The sequence below is a fragment of the Pelobates fuscus genome, chromosome 2 (genome assembly GCF_036172605.1).
Source record: "Pelobates fuscus isolate aPelFus1 chromosome 2, aPelFus1.pri, whole genome shotgun sequence".
Taxonomy (NCBI): domain Eukaryota; kingdom Metazoa; phylum Chordata; class Amphibia; order Anura; family Pelobatidae; genus Pelobates; species Pelobates fuscus.
In genome coordinates, this window is record NC_086318.1 from 141,404,455 (window position 1) to 141,426,195 (window position 21,741).

Genomic DNA, 21,741 nt, shown 5'->3' on the forward strand with positions numbered 1-21,741 from the left:
ACTTCCGACTTATATGTATTGTAGGTTGTCCATAGGCTGAATGTATATTGCAAGTCGTTACCTGTGATAATGCTATGTACAGCCGTTCGCCGTACGAATGTGGGCTCCCCAGGTAGACCACACCTTCACCAGTTGTGTGGCACCAAGTAACCGAGTACATCCCGGTTGCAATCGGTATTTCAAGGCTCTCCTAGGTGGCCGCCGATCGGCTACCGACCATGCGGCGGTCGGCCATCTTGGATCCTTTGTCTCTGCAGCGGTGTTCGGTCGTCGAGAGCCTGGAACGGAAAACGGCTACTCGATGAGTGAACGCCGCTAGACTTTCAGAGCGTTCGGGAGTCCCGCGTTCGGTGCATATTGTGCCCTGTACTTATCCGGTACTTTTAAAACCACTTTTATGTTTTATCGTATTATGTGCGGCGTTCGATCAATTCAGCTGGGATCGGAGCGGTATTCTCCCAAGGTGTGCGCCCCGACCCCAGCTATCTACCGAACGTTCGATTATTATAAAGTACCGAGTATTGTGTGAATTGTGTATTTTAAGGTCAATTGTCGGTTTTGCTGCACGAGGAGATAATCCACTTAAGCGTCCATTTTGGTAGGAGTATCCTTCTCGTGCAGCAATGCCTGTTGGGAAAGTTGCAGTGCATATTGGGAGAAATCCCCTGGAATTACTGTCTGGAAACCCCTTGCATGGGGAACTGTATAAATATGCTACCTGTGAATAAACCGAGTTAGTTGACTCCCAAACTGTGTTTCGTCCGGTTATTGGGAGGATGGGGAATATTGCCGTGCTTTCTGTCGTGACTGTGGATTTCCAGAGGATACCAACGGATATCGTGGACTAAAATACTGCGTTCCGTTACAAGGATCTGTGGCATTAAGCCTATTATCAGTGCCCCTTACCACCCCCAGACGAACGGGCTTTGCGAACGATTCAATGGTACCTTGAAGCAGATGCTCCGAACCTTCGCAGAGACCCACAAGGACTGGGAACGATTCCTGCCGCACCTCCTATTCGCATACCGGGAGGTGCCGCAGGAATCCACAGGGTTCTCCCCGTTTGAATTACTGTTTGGGAGGAGGGTCCGAGGCCCATTAGATCTTATTAGAGAGCATTGGGAGGGAGACCGGAGCACAGACGGCACCCCCATCATACCATATGTGTTGGCCTTTCGGGACCGCCTAGAAGCGTTGACCAAGACGGTAAGGGAAAACCTTCAGGAGGCCCAGACCCGCCAGCGCACATGGTATGATCGGGGAGCCAGGGACCGTAGCTTTCAGGTCGGGCAGAAAGTACTAATTTTAAAACCTGTCCGACATGATAAGTTACAGGCCGCCTGGCAGGGCCCATATAAGGTGGTGGAGCAAAGATGTGACACCACCTATATTATCGGCCCCTGCACAGGGACTGGGGGGCGACGCATGCTCCATGTGAACATGCTGAAGCCCTACCACGAGCGTACTGAGGAGGTAACCGCCATCTGTGCCCCTAACACGGAAGAGTTTGACAGCTTACCCCTCCCCGATTTGCTGGGGGATGGGCAGTTGTCCGGGGATTTAGGGGAGGTTGCGCTAGGAGATCGGCTGAGCCCACAGGAGCGGATCGAGGTACAGCAACTATTAGAAGAGAAACGAGACACGTTCTCTAATGTACCTGGATACACGCCTCTGGCAACTCACCGGGTCGAGACCCCAGGGCAACTACCCATGCGCCAGACTCCCTACCGCATCCCAGAAGCGGTACGGGCAAACATGCGTAAGGAGATCGAGGAGATGCTCCAACTGGGGGTGATTGAACCCTCAGACAGTCCTTGGGCATCTCCTGTAGTCCTCGTACCAAAGCGAGACAGTACGACCCGCTTCTGCGTGGACTATAGGAGATTGAACGAGAAGACCGTATCCGACGCCTATCCGATGCCCCGGATAGATGAGTTACTGGACAGAATGGCCAGGGGCCAATACCTCACCACTATTGACTTGTGTAAAGGTTATTGGCAAATCCCCCTGGCCCCAGACGCCATCCCGAAGTCGGCCTTTGTCACCCCATTTGGCTTGTACCAGTTTAAGGTCATGCCATTTGGGATGAAAAACGCCCCAGCCACCTTTCAAAGGATGGTGGATCGACTCCTGGATGGATTTCAGGACTATACCTGTGCCTACCTGGACGATATTGCTATTTTTAGCAATACGTGGCAGGAACATTTAGCTCACATAGGAGCTGTGCTAGATAGGATAAGGGAAGCAGGTTTGACCTTGAAGCCGGCCAAGTGTAGTATCGGAATGGCTGAGGTACAGTACCTGGGACATAGAGTAGGGTGCGGTAAACAGAAACCCGAACTCGCCAAAGTAGAGGCTGTAGCCCAGTGGCCCACCCCTAGGACTAAGACCCAGGTTTTAGCGTTTCTAGGGACAGCGGGGTATTACAGGAAGTTTGTTCCCAATTATAGCGCCCTGGCCAAACCCCTCACTGACCTGACCCGTAAGAACCTTCCCCGCCAAGTAAACTGGACCCCGGAGTGTGAGCAGGCCTTCCAACAATTGAAAAATGCACTGATAAATGCCCCTGTCTTGGCAGCTCCCAATCCAACTAAACGTTTTCTTGTTCACACAGACGCTTCTATGTTTGGATTGGGGGCAGTACTGAGTCAAGTCGGGGCCGATGGCGGCGAACATCCAGTGGCTTACATCAGTCGCAAACTGTTACCTCGAAAAGTAAGCTACGCCGCCATCGAAAAAGAGTGCCTGGCTGTGGTGTGGGCCCTAAAGAAACTGCAGCCCTATTTATATGGACAGCCCTTTTCCTTGCTCACGGATCACAACCCGTTAGTCTGGCTGAACCGGGTAGCTGGGGACAACGCCAGGCTGCTGCGCTGGAGTTTGGCGCTACAGCCTTTTGACTTTAATATCCAGTACCGGCCGGGTAAGCAGAATGGAAATGCTGACGGGTTGTCAAGACAAACTGACTTAGAGAAATGATCCGTGAGCCCCCGGACATCCCCAAGCCGATCCGTGTTGGATCAGACTGTGTATGCCGGCTTGTGGGCAAGGGGGAGCAGTGTAGCGGATTGGTACCGGGCTGTCCTACAACATGTATGGGAATAATTGTATTTGGTCATATTGCTAGTTTAATGTGTGTGAACATGCATAGAAATCATTGTATCCGGTTATATTGGTAGTTGAATGTGTGTAAAGTACTGTATTCCTCTGGTTGTTCGGTAGAATCATTCGAATGAAACAAGGGAATGAAACTACCGAACAACCAGACCACCCTGTGTAAAGTGTGCCTTCAATTACCGTTTGCAACAAGGTTGCAAACGGGTAATTACCTATTCGTGCAGTGTGGTCTTTGTCCTCTGGGTGGCCGCCATTCGGGATACGAACACGTGGCGGCGGCCATCTTAAACTGCCGAACAGCGGTGTTTTGCCGTCGAGTGTCTGGAACTAAAATCGGACACTTGACTAGGCAAACACCGCTGAGACCTCCATACTTCCAGAAATTCGTATAGAAACTACCGAATGACCCGCCGTTCGGTAGAAAGAACCCCACAAACAAGGGAATTCATTCAAACCCTCTCCAGGCTCTATAACACAGGCAATTCGTCTGTTTTCATTCCCTTGTTTGTGACCGACCGCAGGGCCAAAATGCATGGAACTGTTTTCGGATACTTTACCCCTGCGGTCGGTCAATACTTTAAAGTCCCATAACTCCCGAACGCTTTATCCGAATGGGCTGATTTTAAAATATGTTGTTCCTCCAGACTAGGGCTATCTGGAGATATTGGATTTGTGGATGTACCCCAAGTATTTAGGGTACATCCAAAACTTGGGTAAAACTATGTACATGATAAGGGGATTATGATGCTAGAGGAGGGGAGGAGATGTATGGGAGGTTACTGTTCATAGATTGGATAATGTCTTAAGTGATAGAACCTCCTCCCTTGCATGGGAGAGGGCTTTATAAGGAACTGTGGAATAAAGCTGCTTGTCAGTTCTACTCCTGAAACTGTGTGTCGTCCAGTTATTGGGATTGCGATGGGGATATTGCTGTATTACTCTACCTGCTAGAAACCTTGCCTGTGGACTTATCATCACCTTGTTCCTGAGCCTCACTGGGATCTCTAGTGGAGAATAGCTGTGAAAGATCAGCTCTCCGCTACAGTATATGCACCTGCACTGCAAATCCACCTTAATAAAGTCAATACATTGTATAACTCGTTCTGCTGATTTGTGCTACAATTTAATTACAGGACCAACCATTGTGACATGCTAAAAGAACTAAACTGGCTGTCGCTGGAATCCAGATGCACCCTTCATCTTTCCAGCCTTGTGTTTAAGAGCTTTTCTGGGAAGCTCCCACTCTACCTGAGCAGAATGCTCTCCCTGGCTGTTTCCACCTCCTATAACCTCCGATCCAGCACCAGAACTTTATTTAGTCTACCTCAGTACAAAAAGAAAGCAGCTTCATCCTCCTTTTCCTACAGAGCACCACAATTATGGAATGACCTCCCGCACACTTTCAAATCTTCCCCAGGCCTAAAATACTTTAAGAGATCCCTCTCTACTTACCTCAAAACAGAATGCACGCGTCATGGTTGATTATATATTCCCTACCTGTTTTATGTTAAATTTTGTATGTATTGTGTATTTATATTGTTTTTGTATTTTATTGTACCCTATTGTATCAATGCAATGTTTTGTGGACCCAGGACATACTTGAAAACGAGATATATATATATATTTATTTATTTATTTATTTATTTATAAAATATTTTCCTAGGAAAGATACATTGGGATTTCTCTCGTTTTCAAGTATGTCCTGGGTCCACAAAACATTGCATTGATACAATAGGGTAAATAGAGAGGGATCTCTTAAAGTATTTTAGGCCTGGGGAAGATTTGAAAGTGTGTGGGAGGTCATTCCATAATTGTGGTGCTCTGTAGGAAAAGGAGGATGAGGCTGCTTTCTTATATATTTATTTATTTATTTATTTATTTATTTCTAAAATATTTTCCTAGGAAAGATACATTGGGATTTCTCTCGTTTTCAAGTATGTCCTGGGTCCACAAAACATTGCATTGATACAATAGGGTACAATAAAATACAAAAACTATATAGATAGATATATAGATAGATAGATGGATATATATATATATATATATATATATATATATATATATATATATATATATATATATATATATATATATATATATATATAAAATAGAGATGGTTTGGCACTCTTCCTTTAAAAATAAAAATTAAAGATACATACCAGGGTGCAGAAAAACCAGCGTAAATATATATAAACAAATAATAAGGCGCACTCCTGGGTTTAAATAGTGTTCCATTTACTGTGTCCATAAATTCAAAGTTCAATAGATCTATTGAACTTTGAATTTATGGACACAGTAAATTGAACACTATTTAAACCCAGGAGTGTGCCTTATTATTTGTTTATATATATATATATATATATACTCTTCTTCTTAAAAATACATTAAACCTAGAATATGCCTGGGTGCAAACCACAAAGCACTTGAAACTTTGAAATTGCAATAAAATTGGGTGCACTCACACTAATAATCATGGATCTATTGTTACTAAATATTGCATTAAAATAAAATAATATATATTTTAACCTATTCAGATTTACAGCATCCTCCCTTCTCTCAATAATATTTCTTTTTGTTTTAGGGGAAAGTATTCCTGTGACAAAGACTCCACTGCCTTACATAGACAACTCTATTTCATGGAAAAAATATAGTGGTGATGACTATAAAAGGCACATCTTATTCTGTGGAACCCAAGTTATCCAGACAAAGCCACATGGCCGGGATCTAGTTAAAGCTGTTGTGTTACAGACTGGTGAGAAATAATAAATAATAGAAATAATATATTTTTCTTACTTTACATGCTATTTTTTTTTATGTTTGTAGAGTACACCTAAACTTGTAACTACATTTACGAGGAGCATTTTGGATTTCCTTAGCATTTAGACATGCTTTGTTAGTTTGTTCAAAAATCACTCTTCATTGGTTTATATAACAGGATATAACAAGAGCAAATAAATACAAAGTGGGAATGATTTCTACAGCTGTAGATTAGAGGCAAGACTGATAAAAAAAAATCTATGGCTGAATAGTCTCTTTTTAAACTATACTTAGAACATATATTTATAGCACAAAAAAAGAATATATCAAAGGGATATTTTCCAGCTTTTAAACATATAGTGTGATTTATTTTCCATGGTGTGGTCCTGCAGTCTCTATCAAATATATCTATTGAAGACAAGAGGCATCCCTTATGTGCATCTATCAAATATAAGTTTGTAAAAAAATATTTATATATATATATATATATATATATATATATATATATATATATATATATATATATATATATATATATATATATATATATAAATGTAGTAATGATAGCACTCCAAGGACTTCAAAGAAATATATTGTGAAAAAACTTTTTTTCAGGCATCTGCCAGTAGTAGATCAACGTTTCAGTTCTCTAATGGAACTTTCCATGACATAGATAAGTTTTTTTTATTTATTATTATTATTATTATTATTATTATTATTTTAATATTATTTTTTGTATTCCAGAAAAAAAATATGTACACATATGTATTAAAAAAAAAAAAAAAAAAAGTAATAATGGGTTTTATTCAAATTTTATATAGGATTCAATACTGCAAAAGGCGACCTTGTGAGAGCTATATTATATAACAAGCCTATAAATATTAAACTGCACAAGCAAGCCATTAGGTTTCTACTGGGGCTTGTTGTGATTTCCATGCTTGCAGTTGTCTACACAGCAGTTATCTATACAGTAAATGGGGTGAGTTGGATCAACTTTGTTAAAGATCAAGCTATGTTCAAGCACTGACTATATAAACCCTATTTTGATAACATTCCATCAATCTTTTCCCAGTAGAGCAACATTTCTTTCTGCTGATGTTTGAGTTTTTGCATTTTACAGAGAAATATATTTCATTCCATCATTTTCCCAGGTACAGGTTTTCCTATGGTTCTTTGGTAGCTTCTTAGTAGCAACCAGGGAAATTATATGGGAAAAAGAGGCTGTGGGTACACTGCATGGCTTCTTTTCATGCTTTAAAGCAACCTGTAATGATCGTGTAAAGTAAAGACGCTTCGTTTTTCTTGTATGTAGGTATTATGCCTACCTACTGACCTTATTTAAACACTCTGATGGCATTTTGCGGCTGGTTGAACCCCCCAAAATGGCCTCAAATTTCTCACTAATACTTAAGAAGATTATTTGATTTAAGCATCTATTACATCCTTTCTGAAATATCTGAAGACAATGAACGTTTTGTAATCTAAAACAAAATGTATGCAAATGACAACTATATTTATTTAGATATCAAAGAATATTAGTCTATACATAGGGTTACTGTGTTATACTATTTCTATACTGATATAATTCACTAATAACATGTTTAAATGTAAGTGCTGCCATCAGAATAGCTGGGGTCCCTTAAAATCCAAATGGCTGGACCCCCTAACCACCCATGCATTTATACTCATACACATGCACCCTGACACATAGATACCACTCACACACACATACATTCCAGACACACATACCCAGATACAAACTGACAGACATACACACACAGGGATACTCAATCTAGTCACACGTAGACGCCAATACACACTATCGAACAGGCACACACATTGACAAACATTAACACACCTGCCAGCAGCCATGCACATACAAACTTGTGAGCCCCAGAGCATGACAGAGCCCCATAGCATGTTGCTGGCCATACCCATTTGAAGGAGGCCCTATTTAATTGTAATATTTTCTAAAATTATTATAGAAGAGGTTATACAAAACTAAAATTAAGTTAAAAGGTTGTGCACCAGGTCTCTCAGTAAATAAAAGTTTTTATTATACATTGAGCATATCTGAGCTGAAAGAAGAATGCTTTGCGTGTCTGCCAAGGAATTAAAGTCTAAAATATAGTTTTCTCCCACTCTATACATTGTGCCAGCAAAACTAATAGCACTATGCATAGATGGAATTTGCTGCTCTTTTTAAAGAGATATAGTTGTTTGGGGCACTATAGATGACTATTTCCCCCACAAATTTAAATTATATTGAACAAAAGGTTTCATTCCATTTCCACGCTTACACACTGACAAACTTAACGTGTTTTTTTCCTGTTAATTAGGCACCTGTACATGAGATTGTGTTAATGTCATTACTGATGGTCACAGCATCGGTGAATGCAGCTCTGCCTGCTGCTCTGACACTAGGCCTTCTGTATGCTCAGACAAGGCTGAAGAAAAAGGGGATTTTTTGTATCAGCCCTCAGAGGATAAATGTGGCTGGCCAATTGAATCTTGCCTGTTTTGACAAGGTAAACGAAAATGTAAAACATGAAAGACATATATACTTTATATAAATTTAGACATACATTTCATTGCTGAAAAGGACATAGCTAGTCAATTAAACTATTCACTGAATGCTGTTTATAATAATATGCGTACATAAAGTTTACATGAAAACACACTCGATGACTAAAGTGACCAAAACAACTTTGCAAGAAAACATTACTACCCAGCTTTAATATTGATCAGAATAAATAAGTAATAGTAACTAAAACTAAAAGTAATAGTAACATCACATGTGATGGTGTAAGTCAAGAGGCAGCATCCCAATGAATCATAACATGTTTCATGCTCATAAGGAGACTATTAAAAAAACTGGGGCAGAAAATAGAATATAAAGTGGATAGCGCACTAGAAAACCAAAAGTGTGTACTAGAATATTTATACACAAATGGAAATAAATAAATTCATATACCATAGAACATGCTATAAAGGAGATCTTTATCCAGATGCCTCTGAAGAGAATAAAACTCATATAGGGCAATATCGTACTGGTAAATATCCCAATTTTCAAATATGTATATACAAGTGGTTAAATATCCTACTCACATTTTAATGAGCCTGCATTCAAACTGGCTCAAGTATATAGGCATGAGGATATATAGATCAAATCCTTCAATTGATGTATTCCTCCCCGATATATTTGGGTATTGAAGCGCAAAAAAATAGATATTAGGAAAAAAAATGCAAACATTTATTACAAAAATAAATAGTAAAATATTACATTCAAGAAGTATAAAATCAGCACTTTTTCCCTTTTCTATTAAAAAAAAAAAACTGCTTGTAACATGGCATAGATAAGGTAGGTGCTATAATCCAACCATGCCTCCAGTCCAGGGAGGACCAAACTTCACAGGTAAGTATGAATACAAAAAAGGGACTAGACACAGGTATGTGGACTACTTGGGCAAGTTTATTGAATTATATACATTGATTACGTTTAACCCCTTAAGGACCAATGATGGTTCAGGACCGTCCTCAGAAACATCCCCTTTGAGGAGTTTGTTAAACTGTTGCCAGAAGTGCAAATAAACCTGTCAAAAAAGTAATAAAATTCCGTTTAACCCCTTTCCTGCCAAATCTTGTTACAGCAGTACTTTTGCACTGTCTGTTTGTCTGTTTTTTTTTTTTGCCCTTATGGGTTTTATTTTGTTAAAAAGCCATGTATTAGTCTGTTTTAGTCTGTTTTTTTATAAGCAGCAAATTTTAGTTAGTCAGTTTCCTTCCCTTACTATCTTTTTGCAGGAGTTAGTTTAGGAAGGAAACTGACTAAGTTTTAGCCGGTTTTAGTATATTTTAGTCTTTTTTAGCACAGGGTTAGGAAAGAGGAGATTGTAAAAAACACACTGTGTCAGGTAGTGTGTTGGTGAAACATGCAGCACATGTACAGTTTGGAGGAGGCATATGCCTTTTTGGTGTCAGACTCTGACGCTGCTGACACTGGGTTCGATTTTGACCTAGGTCAGTTTTCTGACACGTCTAGTGACACGTCATCTGTGTGTGAGCCAGCAAAAAGAAGCTGCACTTCCCCTGCTACACCAAATGTGGAGGAGGAGTGGGTACCTCTACAGTGAGCTGAGCCCTTTTAGTGCCAATGAAGGCATTAATGTCAATGTGCATGACTTCTCCCCTATGCAATATATGGGGTTATTTTTAGGAGATACCATCTGGGAGGAGATTGCTTCCGAGACTAATCTCTATGCTACCCAAATTATTAATACCAATCCGGGTAGCTATGCGGTCAGGGAACATGCTTGGCATCCCACAGATGTCCCTGAACTGAACAAAATCTGGGCTCTTACTATGCTTACAGTGATTGTAAAGAACCCATCAATTCGCTCTTACTGGAGGACCAATCCTATCTGTTCTAGTGCAGTGTACTCCTGAACCATGAATCATATCTCTAGAGCAAGATATGAGTTGCTGCTCCGATATTTAAATTTTAATGACAAAACACTCTGTCATCCCAGAGATCACACCCAATATGATAGGCTTCATAAAATACGCCCATTGTTAGACCATCTTCAACACAAATTTTCTGAAGTTTATAGCCCCCAACAAAATGTATCAATTGATGAATCCTTAATGAAATATAAAGGGAGATTAGGATTCAAACAGTACATCCGCTCAAAGCGCTCTAGATATGGCGTAAAATTCTACAAGCTTTGCAAGAGCGAAAGTGGCTAAATATTTGCCTTTCGCATATATGAGGGGAAAGATGGTCAACTGGACCCTCCTGGGGACAAGTGGGAAATTGTTTGGGACCTACTGATCCCCTTGTTCATTAAAGGTTATCACCTTAATGGGGACAATTCTTATAGCAGTGTCCGTTTCAAACTCTTTATGGTTTGCAGACATTGGCCTGCGGCACTGTGAGAAAAAAAGCCAAAGAGTTCCCCCCCAAAAACTAACAAAAACCTGATAAAATCTGTTAGCTTTGAGGTTGCTGTTTAGTGGATGAGTTAGTGCGCTGGATCTTGCGTATTGTACAAACCGGCCCCAGCAACAACCCATTTATGCATGTTCAGGTGAGTGCAGCAGCCTGGTTTCATATTCAAAAATATTTTTTGCAATATAAATATTTTATTAAAGGATCTTTTGAACACTTCTATGATGGATGAACATATTTAGCATTTATTGCCATCATTTATTTATTTATTTATTTATTTATTTTATCCCAGACAGGTACTCTTACAGAAGATGTCTTAGATTTATATGGGATTCTTCCATCAGAAGGCGGATGGTAAGTGTTACTAAAATTCTCAACTGAGAATTTCTAGTGATTGTTTCTTTGGTCATGGGCTCAATGCCCTGAATGCATTAAGTATAGCACAAGAGCATCTAATGATAAACTCACACTGTACATTTCCTTAGTGTTCTCAGTTACAGGACAACATGGTACACAGCTGGGAGTGTAGGACAGGATCCTGAACTGGGAGTGTAGGACAGGATCCTGAACTGGGAGTGTAGGACAGGATCCTGAACTGAATCCGGGACTATCCCACTGAACCAAAGACACTTGGGAAACGTATTACTGCTTTGCTCTCAGCTATGCAACAGTTTAAAATTATGCAGCTTGTTATACCATAGCTTGTACTTTCCTTTACTGAGAAATGTAACCTACATCTGTTGACCTAAAAGACCATACAAGTATTAAGGCAACTAACCACTTTGGTGAGGAGTATTGTTGGCATCACCCTAATGCAACAGCCACAAATAAAAGGATGGCAAGAGCAGATTCTTACATTTCATATCTTTGTACTTTCATTAACCCTTTACTGCCATTAGGGTGTACTATGCCGTCCCCTGCAAAAGATGATATAACACCATTAGGGTTATATCATCTTTGCCCTAACAATTGTGCCCTGCAGGGAGCCACAGTACTTGATAAGAGATAAATATTTCCCTGGATTCTATGCCCAACCATCAAAGGAGGTCTAGAGTCAGGGGAAAAGGTCAGGGTGGTGGTACCAGTTCCACCTAATATGGGCTTGAACCCGGAAAATGTGAATACAGAAAAAACACTGAGATCGGGTAGTACCCCTTTAAGGAGTGCTCCCAATTAACTGGTATAGATGTTAGTGGACATGCCTAAAACAGACAGGAAAAGGTAATAAAAAGATATACCAATAAGCTTAATATGAGAGAATTAGGAAATAGATGAAGGGGTTGTAGCAACTATCAAAAATAAGGTACACTGAGTGTATGGTAAGCTCCCAAGTATCATGGCTAAACAAATGTTACAATTAAACTTTATTAGCTGTTGCCCAAATGATACAGTTGCCTCAGTGTACTTTTATAGATATTGCTGCTAATCCCTATAACGTTACTGGGAGACTGCTTCAAGGGCTATAAAACGGTAAAATTAATTGTCCTTGGTATTGGAGCGATTTAACAGCCGAAATGAATATTATGACCCTATTGAAGCAGACATGCCAGTAATACGGGTGTAGTAAAGTGGGGAGAGAATGAGGTAATGTTTTCTCCCCTGCAGACACCTATAATGAATATACAGGTAGATAAAGGGAGATAGGGGGGAGAACCTGTGTGAGATTGTCCCCTAATCGATGAGGGCAGCTAAAGGTGCTAACTCAAAAGCCGAGGAATATCTATCTGAGTCCTATAAAGGCTGAAAGCACTACTATGCTAGTTCCCTGCAAACTCCTTGTAACACCTTCGTGGGTGTTCTATGCTAACACTAGCGCTAGGAGTAAAGTCCCTATAACGATGAACTACCTGTTAAAATTCCTATTCTCAGTAAAGCATAATGTGATCGGCTTACAAAATAATACAAAACATAAGTGCGATAACGGATTCCCTTAAGTGCATAGTGAGTGCACGGTGAGTGCTCTAGTGAGGTGTAGGGATATCCTAAGGCAAAGACCCGACGCGCGTTTCGGAGTTGAAAACTCCTTCGTCAGGGGCTGAAATTTGCTGTCCAGACCCCCCCCCCCCGGTTTTAAATGTGGTTCGACCAATCAGGTAACGAGACCCAGATCGGTCATCAGTGACGTATCGGTTGTATACCACGTGAGAATGCCGTGGGTGAAATACATACGTCACAAGATTGGCAGCTTCACTGCCCTCCCCCTTATGCTCTTACGACATGATGTGGACATAGATCCTGCCCACGATTATAACGAAATATTTAAGTTGGATACTTGCAGTATGGATTCGGTTTTTGAGTGTCTTAAAGGTACATAGTTACTGTATCAATGTGTGTTCCTTTATGGCCAAACTACTGAGACCGGGAAAACTGTAAATTGCCCAGGTCATATAAGTTATGAAGGTTACAGTGATTTTATATATCATTTCTTGAAGTAATGGAGTCACTGTAAATTCATATTTATCATTAGTATCTCTAATTTCAGATCGATAAATAGTAAGTTAAATGGGTAAATATTTATTGAAAAATGAAAGTAGTAAAAAGGAGAGGGGGGGGGGAAAGGGGGGGGGATGGGAAAAAATAAAAAATTGTTTTGGAACACCAGAGGGCTAGATAATGTCCTCGGGTGGTGAGTGATCAACATAAACGTGAAAATGTGAAATACACATAAATAATTAAATCAGCTAAGGTATTCTTTATTATAAAATTATGAGATTATGAATGTCCATGAAATATATTGGAGACTTTTAGATAAATGGGGTATAAGAGAATCCCTCGTTAAGACCCCTTTATTTAAAACCGGGGGGGGGGGGGTCTGGGCGGCAAATTTCAGCCCCTGACGAAGGAGTTTTCAACTCCGAAACGCGCGTCGGGTCTTTGCCTTAGGATATCCCTACACCTCACTAGAGCACTCACCGTGCACTCACTATGCACTTAAGGGAATCCGTTATCGCACTTATGTTTTGTATTATTTTGTAAGCCGATCACATTATGCTTTACTGAGAATAGGAATTTTAACAGGTAGTTCATCGTTATAGGGACTTTACTCCTAGCGCTAGTGTTAGCATAGAACACCCACGAAGGTGTTACAAGGAGTTTGCAGGGAACTAGCATAGTAGTGCTTTCAGCCTTTATAGGACTCAGATAGATATTCCTCGGCTTTTGAGTTAGCACCTTTAGCTGCCCTCATCGATTAGGGGACAATCTTACACAGGTTCTCCCCCCTATCTCCCTTTATCTACTGTATATTCATTATAGGTGTCTGCAGGGGAGAAAAAATTACCTCATTCTCTCCCCACTTTACTACACCTGTATTACTGGCATGTCTGCTTCAATAGGGTCATAATATTAATTTCGGCTGTTAAATCGCTCCAATACCAAGGACAATTAATTTTACCGTTTTATAGCCCTTGAAGCAGTCTCCCAGTAACGTTATAGGGATTAGCAGCAATATCTATAAAAGTACACTGAGGCAACTGTATCATTTGGGCAACAGCTAATAAAGTTTAATTGTAACATTTGTTTAGCCATGATACTTGGGAGCTTACCATACACTCAGTGTACCTTATTTTTGATAGTTGCTACAACCCCTTCATCTATTTCCTAATTCTCTCATATTAAGCTTATTGGTATATCTTTTTATTACCTTTTCCTGTCTGTTTTAGGCATGTCCACTAACATCTATACCAGTTAATTGGGAGCACTCCTTAAAGGGGTACTACCCGATCTCAGTGTTTTTTCTGGAGCCACAGTACTTACCTTCCACAACAAACCCTATTGGGGGGACTGCCTGACAACCCAGGAAGTCCCCCTCCACCAAATCCGACTCTTCCGTGCCATGTGATAGCTATGACATCGTGAACACATGTCAGTATTGGCATTGGACATCACTGCCTGAGTTGTCAGGCAGATCCCCCAACATGAAATAAAGAAAACATAAATAAATATAACAAAGTATTGTTTTACATAATTATCAATTATGTAACACAATACTCAAATATAATACAAAATGATATTACTCCAGTATAATATTATATGCAATAAACTATTAAATAATTTTGATTGCAACTTAATATATATATATATATATATATATATATATATATATATATATATATATTAAGTTGCAATCAAAATGCAAATGCAAATGCAATATTAAGTATAATAAATATCTAATATCTAATTCTACAACTCCCACAATCATTCAGTTTTGTCTCCATGAAGAAAGACTTTGCCTGCTAATGTCATATGGTGAATCTGCATACATTGAAATTAATTTAAAAACCATCTAACTACAGCTCAAACAAATTATAGTTATGGGCAACTACAGATGGAAAGAATAAAGTGATTTTGTATGCTATAGAAGCGATACTGAAATCTCACATATAATTTAAAAGGAAACATGTAGCAGAAATGTATTTAGTTAATCTATTTTCATAGACAAACAATTTATCAAATTACTATATATAAATAAGAAAATTTCAAACCCCTTTTTTGTTAATTTTTTCTATGAAGTTTTCAGGATATGCATAATTTTTGTTCTGGAAATCGACTTTCTTGGAACCATGTGCTTGGGGCAATGGCAAGTTGTCACTCACTGATTATAATGGATGGTGAAAAATATGGAGATCCATTAGATATAAAGATGTTCGAAGGGACTGGATGGGTCAGTATGGTGTTTCCGAATTGGTAATAATGTTATAAATATACCGGTACTTAAATGATACATATTCACTGAACCAAATGGGAAGTTAATATTTACTTTCTTTTATCATAAAAAAGGGGTTTGCGAAAAAAGGGTGCATGAAAATAATAGAAGGCACACAAAACAAGCTGTTTTAATAGCAGAAGATAACTTGCAAAAGCTCTCTAGAGATAACTGAACTTGTTATTCTGGTTCATAGGTGATAGATGGCTAAGCCAGATATGCCTGCAAAAACAAAACAATTATGCCATAAATCATATGCTTGCTTTAGGCAGACATAGAATATGCACATCCACAATTCACTTGCACATTACATGGAACAACTTCATTGCATCAAAAAAAAAATAGCGTGACTAATTTACATACTGCCACTATTCTTGTCATCAACTTATGTCACTCTTTACCTCATCTGTCACTACATCTATATAGGCTACACCTAACATGGTCATGTCAATAATACAATTTTCCCTACATCATTTTGAATATTGTTTTTTTTCCTCCAGTCGGGGGAGTACTTATTTTGCTCATACTAATGATTTTTACATGCCATTTTGTACTATTCTGGGGTATTTTCTTGTGAAAATATAGTACATCTGATCTGCAAGAATCTCCCATACTCACAATGGCATGAGCACCAATCACTAGATTTGGATCAGAAAAGCTTAACTAAACATGTCTACTTTATTAGGGTGCTGTGGTGATGGATAGATACAACTTACAGAAACCAACACACTCAACTATAAACTTATGGTAAAAGTCCACAAAAGTTACAATATATGATCATGCAATGTATAAGTCATTAGAGCAGCCAATTGGTGTTTTGACAGGTCCTACTCTGTACACAATGACTGCTTTGATTAAATAAGCTCACTTAACTGAGATGTCCATCACCATAGGTCTCTCTGCCACAAAAGGGTTAAATAGGGCCTATAATGAGGCACACAAGTATAATGTCCTCATATGATGAAATGCTTGCTAAATATGATGAGATATAGTCATTACCTTGCTTGACAATATTGCCCATTTTTTAGGGAAACCTAATAGGTATGACACTTCATGTTTGTGTTTTAATAACTAAATTTTATATACCAATAGGTGTAATTAAAATAAGGGTGAGGTCAAAAAGTAAAAAATGACGCACTGTTTTATGTAAACACATAAACCTATTATCATCATCTTTGTATCCCAGGGCAAAAACTTTAGAAAACATATGCCAGTGGGCTTTAACAGTGTTGAAACCCGCTATTTTCAGGATAGTATAGAATGTCTCAATGTCCCGAAAGGTTAAACAAAATTTATGTATACATTTTGACAGCTTTTTTTATTTCATAATATTTTATTTAGGAGCTTGAAGACCCAACAAAAGGCAATAAGAGAAATGGAGAATGTCTTTCATGTTCAGTTGTTAAACCAGGATGCAAAGCTCAGGAGGTAAGTCATTTATTTAGTTATTCTTGTAAATGTTAATGTAATACTATGTTGATTATATTAGGGTTCTGAGCACAGACAATTATATGGCTAGATATGATGTTGATAACACTAAACCTTGTCAAGGATACTATCACATTAAGAGAAGCCCCATAAATGAATAACTGTTGGGCCTCGTGCCCCTAATTCCATTCTAATCACCGATAAATTGTCTTTTTTCCCCATACATTTCACTCTCTTCTGGAACATATTTTTTAATACATTTTGCAGAACAGGGTGCATTTCCTTGAGTTGTAATGGGTTCTGGAGGCAGTCAGATTGAAATTATCTTTTGCTGCCCATAGTTTTCACTCTTAGAAATACATCACAGGAAGTGACAGACGCTATGCATTAGTATATTCTATGCAGTATTTCTGGGGGATTGTGGAAGCGTGATATTCCAAATCTACTGTTTCTAATGCTGACCAAAGTTTTCCTTGGGAAAAGTAAATAATGTGCAGGGAGTGTATATACAAATATACACACACATTTATTATTTTATAGGAAAAATTGTACACTCCACCCGTGTTGTTTAACAAGTTAAACAGAAAAGCTTGCGGAATGTAACCCTTGTCTTAATGTACTAGCAAGTTATTTTAGACACTCAAAGTATTCTTAAACCCGCATAGTTATTTGTTAGTTTATAAAAGCAAACATTTTTTCTACAACTAAATCTTTTAATTCCTAGAGTTATTTAATAAATATTGTCAGCACCCAGCACAGTTTAATTTAAATTCCAAGGGATATAGTGTTAAAATATTTAATGAAAGACATACACTAAATTCATTTATTAAAAACACACAAACTAAATGTGACAATGATTTCCCTTCTTATATTACTGCTTTATTACATAAATAGCTAAGATTTATGTCGATGAGACAGATTAATTAGCTCTTTTAGGACCAATGACAAAATAATTCCATCACAATCCAGTTCTCCCCATCCCAGACCTCGGGACATAACAGCAGAACATCTAGGCAACTACCATTTCTATTCCTTCATGGACACTGGTCAAACTTGGGTCCTTGGTGTTCCTTTAGGAATGGGTTGGAAATCACTGATCTTGTCTTCACAGATAATATGTGAAGAAGAAATGTTCTATTTATTTACTGACATCAGGTCTGTATAGGGCTGCAAATAAATAATCAGGATATTTAAAGGGTTAGTAAAACCACAATGACCATTTCAGTTATTTGAAGTGGTCATTGTGCTTGGAGTTTATATGTGCATCATTTCACATAAAACACATAGCAGTCAGAGGTGTAACTCCACCTTTTGCAGTATCATTAGCCATCCCAGAATGAATGTTCTGGGCTGTTTTAAAATAAATAAATAAAATCAATGCATGTTTGGCATGTGTTGTTAGCATGCATAGCACCTCCCATGCTGCCCATGTTCTCCCCTCAACCCTTTGTAAGGGGTATATATGGTATCATAATTACGCTAAACACATTTAACTCTTCTATAGAGAAGCATTGAAATGCCTCTCTATAGGGAGAATCATTTTATCACATATGCAAAAGGACCCTCAAAGATTTTCTATGGGGAATAATTTGATTGGCCAGCATCATCTGTCTCAGTAGAAGGGTTGAATATACACTGATCAGTGTATATTCAGGACATGGACTCCACAAGACCTCTGAACATGTCTTGTGGAGAATCTGCTGGTATTAAGACAAAAGCAGCATATCCTTTAAGTCCTGCAAGTTGCCAGGTTGGGCATCCATGGATCAGATTTATTGTTTCAGCACATACCACAGATGCTCAATTGGATTGAGATATGTGGGAGGAGGGACTTTGAGTCCAAGGCAACACCTTGAACTCTTTGTCATGTTCCTCAAAACATTCCTGACAATTTTGTAGTGTGGCAGGATGCATTATCCTGTTGAAAGGCCACAGCCATCAGGAAACACCATTGCCATGTAAGGGTGTATGCGGTCTACAAAAATCTATAACTAGGTTGTGTGTTTCAATGTAACATCCAAATGAATGTCAGGACCCACAGTATCCAAGCAGAACATTGCCCAGAGCATAAAACTGCCTCCTCTGGACTGCCATCTCTTACCCAGGTAAGTTATGTGCTCACACCCAGCCATCAACCTTATTAAAAAGAAAACATGATTTATCAGACCAGACAACCTCTTTCTATTGCTCCATGGTTCAGTTCTGATGCTCACATCTCCACTGAAGGAGTTTTCGATGGTGGACAGTGGTCATCATAGGCACTCTAAACCAGTGGCTATGCAGACTCATACTCAGCACCTTTCTATCATGACCCTAATTAAGTTTTTTTTTTTTAGCAATTTGAGCTACAGCTTCCCCAAGTGTATCAATGAACTTTGGGTGCTAATGATGTTGACTCTGATTCAACATTTATCCTTCTCGGCATCACTTTTGTTATGCACTAACCACTGCATACTGGGAACACCCCACAAGACACCATTTTTGAGATGCTTGGTCCCAGTACTCTAGCTATTTCTATTTGGCTCTTGTCAAAGTCCCTTAGATCTTTTTGCTTGTCCATTTTTCCTGCTTGTAACACATGAAATTCAGAAACTGATTATTTAATTGCTGCCTAATATATCCCACCCCTTTACATGTGTATAAGCAATTTTATTCAGTTCACATGTCAGTGGTTTTAACATTGTGGCTGATCAGTGTATATGGTGTATATAGACCTTTTATCAGTTTCATCATTGCTTTTCAGATTACACCTTTTGCAGGTATGATGCTTACTGTGTAAACAATCACATTAATTAGATTTGCATAACACCTCCCTTGTATGCCTGGAGTTTTTAGGTCAGACTTATAATAACTTTGGAGCAAAATCATATTTAATATTAGTTCCCTATTACGGTTCTTGTATCTTTTTGAGCACTCCCTTGATGAATTGGTGCGTTTCAGAAAATAAACATGTTAATTCACAAATACTAAGGAAAAAATAAAAAGCTCAACAATGGCAATAATGATTTCTCACATAACGTCATAGTTACCACTATCTTATTTTCTTCTTATCATTATGTGCCAAAATATGTAGCAGCTAACTAATACTGTACAATCAAATATACTGTATGACTAGGATATGCACATCCCATTTTAGATGTTCATTTATTCTTTAAAATGATGCTAACACAAACTAACCACATATTAAAAATGCATTTGCATTTTTCATTTAGGTCTCTGTTGAAGGAATTTTGATTCTGCATCAATTTCCATTCTCTTCCACACTACAACGTATGTCTGTTGTAACACAGGTCATAGGAGAAGAGAGATTCACAGTTTATTTAAAGGGAGCTCCAGAGATGGTCGTCCGCTTTTGCAAACCCGAAACTGGTAATTATATAAAATAGATAAAACATTTAATTGCTTTGAATTGTGACAGATTATAGTATCAAGATTATTGGTAAACAGGCAGTTAGATATAGATAGATAGATAGATAGATAGATAGATAGACAGATAGATAGATAGATAGATAGCATGTTCACAAATACCATAATAGACAGTATTGATAATATGTAAAATGTTAAATCTGTAGTATATTTTTATTAGAATGTTTTCAAATAAACCTATTAGTTAACCATGCAAATTATAGATTGTTCTAGCTGGTAAATATAATGATTTGTCTTGAAGGGAGGTTTTAATTGTCTTGAAACTAATTACCACCTTTCTATACAGTTCCCCAAAGTTTTTTAGAGACACTTGATGTTTACACAATGCAAGGATTTCGAGTTATAGGTCTAGCATATCGATCATTGGAATTTGGACTACTTTCACAATTAAAACACTTAAAAAGGTAAGAAATGGCTTTACCTGAACGGATACAAAGTACTAACTGCATGGGCTATAGTACTGTATTGTCACCATGGTTACAACATAACTGTTGTAATGTTGTAACAAAATAACTGTTAGACTAATTTATCAAAGTAAAACGGTAACTATGTATGTTCATTTCTCATTGTAAGTAAAATTAAAAACATAAAATCTCAACCATTCCAACAAAGTTTTTGATAGAATCTTCACATGAATGTACTGTATTGCATTCATACAGCTTAACCTATGGATTGCAGACTGTTGTAGAGCTCTTACTCGACATAACAGCATAGCTGTCATTACCATAACACACACAGCAAGCCCATTACTGCAAAGTATGTCCTGCTTTCATCAGTGTATCATAAGGATAGGTCTTCTAAGTTTTAAACTATCCACTAATTACATAAACAGGGCATTATTATGCTGCAGTAGGATAGAGAATCCCAGCACCAGATATATCTGATAATAATGCATTTCCTAGAGAAGTGTTGACTGCTTCAATTATTCCTATTGTTAAACCAGGTGAAGACTAAACTTGAATTACTGACTACAGATTGATTTATCTTATAAATTTAGATATAAAAAAATATTCTTAGATATTATCAAATCATCCAAAACTAGATTTTTCAGATTTTATTAATGTTAATCAAATGGGCTTCATCAGCGATAGAGACATCACAGACTTTAATTTAATTCAAAAGATCAATCTTCATTAATATGGTTCTGCAATTTTAGCACTGGATGTTGAGAAAGCTTTTGATAGAGTCATTTGGAGATTCCTTAACTCTGTCATGATTAAGTTTGGCACCCTGGGCTTGTTTAAGGATAAGACAATGTTATTATTTTTTTCTTAAAATCTTTATTTCAGATTAATTGTAGTAATACAAGTTCAAGGAAAAAATTAGCAGGTATAGAAAACAAAGTTCAGAGTATTAACAA

The 21,741-nt window shown here is 38.3% G+C and overlaps 1 protein-coding gene across 1 annotated transcript in view; it reads left to right on the forward strand.

Moving 5' to 3' along the window:
• LOC134586876 (probable cation-transporting ATPase 13A5) overlaps positions 1–21,741 on the forward strand; it is a 196,899-nt gene that overhangs the window by 114,103 nt on the left and 61,055 nt on the right. The window contains exons 10-17 of the mRNA XM_063442778.1: positions 5,699–5,869; positions 6,696–6,853; positions 8,214–8,402; positions 11,115–11,176; positions 15,335–15,485; positions 16,869–16,955; positions 20,168–20,324; positions 20,668–20,785. Of these exons, the coding sequence (XP_063298848.1) occupies positions 5,699–5,869; positions 6,696–6,853; positions 8,214–8,402; positions 11,115–11,176; positions 15,335–15,485; positions 16,869–16,955; positions 20,168–20,324; positions 20,668–20,785 (1,093 nt within the window). The remainder of the gene's footprint in view (positions 1–5,698; positions 5,870–6,695; positions 6,854–8,213; positions 8,403–11,114; positions 11,177–15,334; positions 15,486–16,868; positions 16,956–20,167; positions 20,325–20,667; positions 20,786–21,741) is intronic.